Below are 8375 nucleotides of genomic sequence, written 5' to 3' on the forward strand. Positions count from 1 at the left end.
CCATGCACCCTCACCCTCAGTCTGAAGCTATTTGCCACAAAGCCAAAGCATATTCCTCCATCAGTGTGTCAGGGGGGAGAAAGCTATTAAATCTGCTTTACTTTTCCTAAGTGTCATGATAATACGCACAATAATACGCACAAGATTTAGTAAAATCCTCCCCAGAGCATTAAATATCTGGGGGATTTTCCCCCTGAAATGTTTCCTAATAGACCAATGAGAAGTGTCAGAAACTCTCGTTAGGCTTGAATCTCTCTGGATTTGAAAGTATTTTCCTCGGAGCTGAAGCGACAGAATTTGAGCTGTGAGCACATCTGAACTTTTCAAATAATTTGTTCATCAGTTTTCATAAAGAGCAAAGTCTCAGTATGGGTTCACTTAAAAAAAAAACAAAACCAAAAAAACATTACATTTGATTCAGTTTCTTTATACGTAAATCCTAATCACAGTAAAAGGGTTCTATATGAAGAAAATAAGCAAGGTCAACTCAAGCTTAGACAAAGGCTTACCACCTGGTAATGTTTAAGAAAAAGAATAATCTTATTTTAAGAAATAACAAGGTTGAATCCATTTTAGTCAAACCTCAAAAATGACATTACGCACAACCTCATGTTATATTGTGAGATCTCACGCTCAGAGTAGTTTTGAGGATGAATCCCAGCCACTATCACATTAAATTTTAGTTCAGTATCTGTAAAATTGACTGAGTTGTAGCCGTTTTTGTGTTTCCCCAGCTGATATCACATGCATTCATTTGTTAGCTCCTCCCGTATTTCGGAGCTCTCTTTGGCTGGAGCTCTCGGCCTGCTGCTCTGTGTCGCTTTTCATTTCCCTTTCGCCCTCGGGTCTTTCAGTACCTGTCAATTTCCTTTTGCCGCCTGACTCCTTAATCCACCTGAGTGCATGGAGGACAGTTTTGACATAAGAAGAAAAGATAGACTCCTAAAGAGAGAAGCAGTATCTTCAGAGCCAGGGGGGGGGGGGTAACCGGATTACGACGGCCATTCTGAGCTGCTGGCAGTTTTTTCTTATTACCCATTTTCCCGCTCATCTCTCCAGAGTTAAAACGCTGCCCTTTCTTTAAAAAAAACAACCTCTCCAAACACTGACAAGTACACAGACCTTAATACAGTTTTCACAACTAAAACAAGTGACAGCTTTATGGACGACAAAAAAAATAACAATTCTCCACATTTTCTGCTGCTTTGCAGGCCTTTTTTAGAAGTGATAACTGTCTCTGCTGGCAGTGTGTGCCTCCTGCGTGGAGGCCTGAACCCACAGTGAAGCAGATATCAGCAAAAAGACCCCCGCCGCCATCCCCTCCACACTGTCCGCTCACTGAAAACATCTTATCTTCTCCACCACCGATGTCTTCGGCACAACTGGATCTTTTCTGTCCCTTTGTTTTGCCTTTGAAGAGGCCTGCGGTGCCTTTGATTGTGGGAGGTTAATGAAATAAAGGCCCCCCTCCTCGGTGGTGCCCTGATATCTGAGGTTTATTTCTGCAGCCAAATCCAAAACTTCAACTACAACCACAGGTTTGTGCGCTGAAAAGCACATTGCTGAGATTGATGGGAACAGAAAGTCAGACTTAAAGGTAAAGGAAACTCTACTATTCCTGAGGCCAATACTGACAGGAAGAAAGGAACGATTGTTTCTTTTCATTCATTCTGTCTCTACAACCCCAATTTTGACAAATTTTGACAGAATGCATTAATTTGCAAATCTCACAAACCTATATTTTATTCAAGAGAGAAGAGAAACGCATCTCAAAAAATGTTGGATAAGAAGAAACAAAAGGCTGAAAAAGTAAGTGACACAATAAAAAACAGCTGGAGTTGCATTTAGCAACTAATTAGATTAATTGGCAACAGGTCAGTAAGAAGAGTAGGCATTAAAAAGCATTTTGGAGGCTGAATCTGTCAGAAGTAAAGATGGGCATTGGTTCACCAGTCTGCAAAAAACTGTCTAAGAACAGTGGAACAATTTCAGAATAATGTTCCTCAATGGAAATCTAGAAATACTTTAAATATCCCATCATCTACAGCTCATAATATCATCAAAGATTTCAGGAATCTGCAGAAATCTCTGAGGTCAAATACTGAAAGTCAGAACTGGATGTTTGTGATCTTCTGCATTAAAACCAGGTCTGGTTCTGTTCTGGACATCACAGCATGGACTCAGGAAAAACTATCATGGGAAGAAGAAGTCAGTATTTGGGTTTTATTTTAGTTTCTTTTTGTATTTAGGTTTATTGTTTCATGTCTCTGCAGTTCGGCTTTGTTTGTGGGGAATCCAGATTTTCTCTCGTGTTTCTATAGTTTTATTTTGGTTCTTGTGATCTGTGTTTTGTCCTTCCTCTGTTGTGTAATCTGCCCCCTGTACTATTTGTGTCGCTATCATCATTCACCTGTCCTCAGCCCTTTACTAGTTTGCCTTCTCCAAGTTAGTAATCACTCACCTGTGTCCACTTAAAACCTGTTCATGTTCTTCACTCACTGGTTCATTTTTGCTGTTATGCTCTGTTTTCCTCGTGTTCTGGGCTCCTTTCTCTCCAACCTGAACACCATCCAGAAACACTGCTGTCTTCTCTGGACCAAAACTGTTTTAAAATGAACTGAGGCAAAGTGGAAAACTGTTCTGTGGTCAGACAAATCAACCTGTTATCATCACACAGTTCAAAAGTCTGCCTCTCTGATGGTATGGGGGTGTATTAGTGCCTCTGACATGGGCACCTTACACATCTGGAAAAGCTTCATCAATGCTGAACAGTATATACAGGTTTTAGAATAACACATGCTCCCTTCCAGATGACGTCTTTTTCAAGGAAGGCCTTGAATATTTCAGTAAGACAATGTTAATCCCGCCTGCAGTCCAGGACTCTCAACAATAATGCATCATGAAAAAACAAAATTTGTCAAAGAAGACCCAGGACTGTTGAGCAGCTAGAATCCTCCATCAGACCAGAATGGGACAACATTCCCTCCAAAACCTCCAGCAGCTGCTCTCCTCAGGTCCTGGATGTTTACAGTCTGGTGTTAAAAGAAGAGGGGATGATTCACAGAGAGAAACATGGACCTGGAACAACTTTATGAGATGTGTTGCTGCCATCAAACTTAAAACCACCTTATTTTTTCTTAAAATTGGTAGTTTCTTTGTTTAAACATTTGATATGTTTACTGTGTTCCATTGGGAATAAAATATGGGTTTCTGATATTTTGCAAATCATCCCAACCTTTTCAGAGTTGAGGTTGTAGATCCTGGTCAGTGTTGTAGCTGTTCAGGTGACGATCAGCTAAAATCTAAGGTTGTTTACAGTTAAATGCTGAGGACTCAATGAAGAACAAGTGAGCACAGATTTTATGCCCAATCAGGACGACCCAAAACCAGATTAAGTGAAGTGTTAACAGCATCATCAACACCCCTACCTGCTGTCAAAGCAAACTGTAGGTTTGATGTGCTCTGAGTTCCTCCCAAGACCTCTGTTTTAATGTTAAAGTGCAGACAGAGCAACAGGTTGAAAATCATTCTGTGATTTTAGTGCTTTATTGGGTGCAGGTACAGTTACAGAGTCTGTCCGAAGGTGAGGGACTCTGTAAAGATGAGAGCAACAAGCCAGCTGTTCTGCTCCCAGTGTACTCCAGCCCAGGACTCTTCCTCTCCCTCACTCCCCTGAAAGGTTTACTGTCTCTATTGATGTTTATGAAAGTAACCATTTATGCAGAATTTGAAGAATTCTGAATTATGCATTATGAAGAATAGAAACATGAATAATTTCCACTTTAAATCTCTTTTTTTTTTGGGTAAGCGTTGGTGATTCTTTGGCTGCCTTCCTCCTGCCCATAGCTGTGCTCGTGTCTCAGTGTGCAGAAATTAAAACCCTTCGGAGAGAGAGAGAGAGAGGAGCAGAGGGCCCGCAGTCACACTCTCTTTTTTTAAAGGGATTACAGTGGGCTCTCTCATTCTCATTGGTGTGGCCCTCCATGTCAGTGTGGTGAAGAGTGGGGGCCATGTTTGATGTCATCCAGAACAAGCTCCGCTCTCGTTCATCCATCCACTCAGACTTTATGTGGTTTTCAGCTCCACGCTGCACGTGTTTCAGCCACTTTGAACTCATGTTCTCTCTTTCCTTCTTTGTTGGAGACTTTGCTGGTTTGTTACGCACAAAAGGAGTCTGACCTTTCTGAGGGGGTAAGTCGCTCTGAGTGGCTGGTTTTGAATTAAACTGCTTGTCTTTGAAATGGCAAAACCTTTGGATCACATCAAGAGACCCATGAATGCTTTCATGGTTTGGTCCAGGGGTCAAAGGAGGAAGATGGCCCGGGAGAATCCCAAGATGCACAACTCAGAGATCAGTAAGAGGCTGGGCGCCGAGTGGAAGGTGCTCTCTGACTTGGAGAAACGACCCTACATCGACGAGGCCAAGAGGCTGCGGGCTCAGCACATGAAGGAGCACCCGGACTACAAGTACCGGCCCCGGCGCAAACCCAGAACAGGTCCCCTGAAGAGGGACCGTTTGGTTTTCCCGCTGCCGTCGGAGCCCCTGAAGGGCTTTTCCCTAGACCCTTTCTTCCTCCCAGCAGGAGATAAAGGCAGACCTCTCCTCTCTCCCTCCTCCTCTTCCTCCTCCTCGTTTTTCCTGGAGCCGCAGTTCAGCCCCGGAGCTGTCCAGCCCTACAGCGCTCATACCTTCGGGTACCAGACAGCAGGGATGGGGGGGCCCCAGCCCCCTCCCTCCGGACCAGGATATGTGGTTCCGTGCGGCTGCAGCGCCTGGTCCTCCACATCCTTCCAGCCTCAGGTGGCTTATATTCTGTTTCCTGGGGCGATGAAGAGCAGCTTGGACTCGTACTCTTCATCAGGCTCCAGTGTGTGACAGGAAAAAAAAAAAACTCACAGGAGGAAAACTTGTGCACAGATCATCTGCTTCAGTCTGAAAGGAGTAAAAAAAAAAAACACACAGGAAATGTCAAAATTATTAAAAATGTCGGGAATAATCTTTAATCAAGAGAAATAAGGAATGAAACGACAGCAGGCCTTACTTTTGTCAAGATTCTGAAAAAAAAAGTTTAACAGACTGCACTTGTAAGGTTATGATAATAAAACGGTCAAAAATGCACCAGAACAAACTGATTAAACGACTTCCTCTATTTATTAAAGACAAAAACAGAAATTTTGATGTATTTTGCAAATTTGTAAGAGATTTTTAAATGGAATTTATTTTCAATTTGAATTTTAGAGACTCCAAGGCACTCTCTCCTTAAACTGGTTAAAAAGCCTTTTATTATTTCTGGCACGGTCTTCTGGACCAGTAAAACTCCACCGTGTTTCGTCTTGTAATCTATAGTCTAGAAAGTCCAAATCACCATGTAAGCAGATTTAAAAGACGTTTACAGGACAGGTCAGCAGAACATGAATGATGCCGTCTGTAGTGTTAGTTCTCCCATGTTGATCCATCTTCTTTACACACCTTTGCTATTGATCATATGCTTCTTTTATTAGAAGAGGAGACGTGCTTTAAAGCAAAACCTTTTGGATTTATAAACTATAAGGTGCAAAATCTCTAGAACGAAATGGAGACCTAAAGTCTTGGTAAAAAGCTGTTTTGTAAAAGATTTTTAGTAATTGGTCATTTTATTTTTACATTTTGTTTTGAGCCTTTTCAGAAACTTTGTTGCTGTTCATTGTTTTGGTGTTGTTGTTTCCGACCACTGCTGTAGAGCAGAGTAGTCTCAGAGGTGCTGATGGTACATTTGTTCCCGGCGAGAGGACTGTTTCTTCTGAAAGGACTTAATGACTAAAGAAAGAAGGCATTTAAACCGGTTGAAGCAGAGGGCGCCTTGGAGAGTCCTGAATTTAAGTTTGAGCGGATCCAAAGAGCTCCTCAGCTGGACGACTGAATCCAGGAACTGCTCCTTCACAGATTTTTTTTTTTTTAGAATAATTAATTTGATCTTTTTACCTTTGTCTCCTAAATGTATTTGTCTATGTGAGTTATATTTGTTGAGATTCTGTTTCAAAAGATGTCAACTTTATGTTCATTTACATTCAGACCGTATTCACTTATTTCATTTAGCCTTTTTTGCAGCCTCACGCTTTAATTCTTTAAATTACTAATTGTTCTCTCATTAGTCTCTACCCAGTACTTCATAATGACAAAGTGAAAAGTGAATTTTATATTATTAAGGTCATTAAATAAAAATAAAATAAGAAATGTGAAATATCACATACATATTTAGACCCATGTACTGAGGTGAAAACACCTTTAGCCCCTCCTGTGTGTCTTCTCTGTCTGCTCTGGCTCGTTGTCACCTCAGGTCCAGCAGTCTTCAGCTCTGTGGAACAGGTTTTCATCCATGATCATTTTTTGCTTTGCTTCATCGACCCTCACCAGTCTCCCAGTCCCTGCAGCTGACAAACAGCCCCACATCACGATGCTGCCACCTCCGTGCTTCACTGCTGGGATGGAGTTGGGCAGCTGCTGAGTGGCGCCTGACTTCCTCCAGACATAACATTTAGAATCGACACCAAACATTTTATCTGACCAGAGAATCTTGTTGAATCTTTAGGCCATCACAGGTGGAGTCTAACCAAGGTGTAGCAACATGTCAGCAGTCATCAAGGGAAATGGGAGGTACCTGAGCTGAATTTAAATATGTATACAGTTGTTGTTATGGGGTACTGACTGTAGATCATTGAGACAAAAAAAAAAAGAATTTAAATGATTGTAGCATCAGGCTGTAACAAAACAAGATTTAAAAAAAAGTGAAGGGGTGTGTGATACTTCCTGAAGCCTATTTATTTATTTAACAAAAGTAAATTAGAATTTCGTCTGTCTTCATTTCAAGCGCTTGCCAGTAGTCAGCTGTCATTTCACCTCAGCAACGTTAACTTCCTCCTGACAAGCTGCGTCGTGTTGCAAACCTCCACCAAAGACATTACACAGCAGCTAACCACTGCATGATAAATAATAAAATGTCTTTGAGTCGCGTTGAAGGCTGCACGAGTTTTCTTGAGTGGGGCCCAGACGGTGAGATGTAAACAGGAACTTCTCCTCTCCTCGGTTGATGACAAGGTGATAAAATGTGAGGAAGCTTAATAATGAGAGTTGTTTCACAGCGGGAAGGTAAAAATGATACGTCACACTGAAACCTTACTAGTCACACTGGACAGTGTTTATGTAGGGTAACGACCCAGACTGGAACAGGAGCGTTGATTTTAGAAATGTTTATGTGGTGCAAAAGGTTTTAATGACCTCTGACCTTCAGCTGGACATTCACAGAAACCTGTTTGGAGTTTTGATTCTGCTGCTACTTATTTCAGTGTCTGGTGTGAGTCCAAACTTGTGTTTTTCACCTCTCGTTCAAGTCATTTTATTTAGATATTTAAACATGAAACATACACATCCCAGGTCTAAATGATATTTTACCTCTTTGAGCAAACAGCTGTCATCACAGTCCATTCTTTCTGCATTTATTATCTATATAAAAACCTTTGGCCCGTCTTTGCTGCATGAAGCCTCTTGTAGACACTGTTTATTACTAACCTCAAAACGTTCAGTTGATTTTTTTAACTCATACTGTCGACAATGAAACAAAAAGATCAAGAAAATATAAACAGCTCTTTGAATAACTTTCTTTTGGAGAAATAAAAGTTAAGCCTGATGGGACTGATGAGCTAACGGCTAGTTGGAGCTGAGCCGGGCTGAAGATTATTTGCAAGTGGCGGCAGCAGCAGCAAACTGTAGCACTTCCTGTGCAGCCGGGTCTCTTCAGGCAGGAATATTCAAATATTTTTGTTGAAATAATCACATAATGTGAAATTAATGGCAGTTTGAAGGTTTCAATTATCTTAGAAGTTCAGTAACATTTAGAAGATGGGACTTTTTTTATTTTTCTCTTTTATTTTAGGACAACAGCACTTCGGTTTGCAGGACTCCTTCACTTTTTCCATTTTGAAATTCCAGACATTTCCAAACTCTGATTCTGATGATTTTTTAAAACATTTTTTGACATCAAAACATCTGTAGATTGACAGCAGATGTTTTTTTGGTGATAAACTCACCTTAATACCAGTGTTAGTCTTCTTTATCACAAAATATTGATCGTTTGGTAAAATTGTGTTCTTATTTCTAGTAAAATGGGAAAAGCTTCATCGGTTTTAGGGCTGGGTGACTTTTCTTCATTAAATTAATGAAAAATAGTTTGTTTTTTATTTTTAACATTGTGTGCAATTTGATTTATAAATGATAATATTATTAGGATAAAAGAAAGAAAACTGTCTAACAATTTGGCATACTTAACAAAAAAACATGTAGTTTAGTTAATGAAAGCTTAGACACAAACACTTTGAACTTCCTTTTAACTATTAGGTAT

General features: G+C 40.6%; 1 protein-coding gene across 1 annotated transcript; it reads left to right on the forward strand.

Annotated features, from left to right (window-relative positions):
* Window positions 1–3549: 3549 nt before the first annotated feature.
* Window positions 3550–4892, forward strand: LOC108244499 (transcription factor Sox-14). Its single transcript, XM_017430744.2, has one exon. It carries the CDS (start codon window positions 4241–4243, stop codon window positions 4874–4876), a length of 636 nt encoding a protein of 211 aa, XP_017286233.1. The 5' UTR covers window positions 3550–4240; the 3' UTR covers window positions 4877–4892.
* The last annotated feature ends 3483 nt before the right edge of the window (window positions 4893–8375 follow it).

The sequence above is a fragment of the Kryptolebias marmoratus genome, linkage group LG20 (assembly GCF_001649575.2).
Source record: "Kryptolebias marmoratus isolate JLee-2015 linkage group LG20, ASM164957v2, whole genome shotgun sequence".
In the NCBI taxonomy this organism is placed as follows: domain Eukaryota; kingdom Metazoa; phylum Chordata; class Actinopteri; order Cyprinodontiformes; family Rivulidae; genus Kryptolebias; species Kryptolebias marmoratus.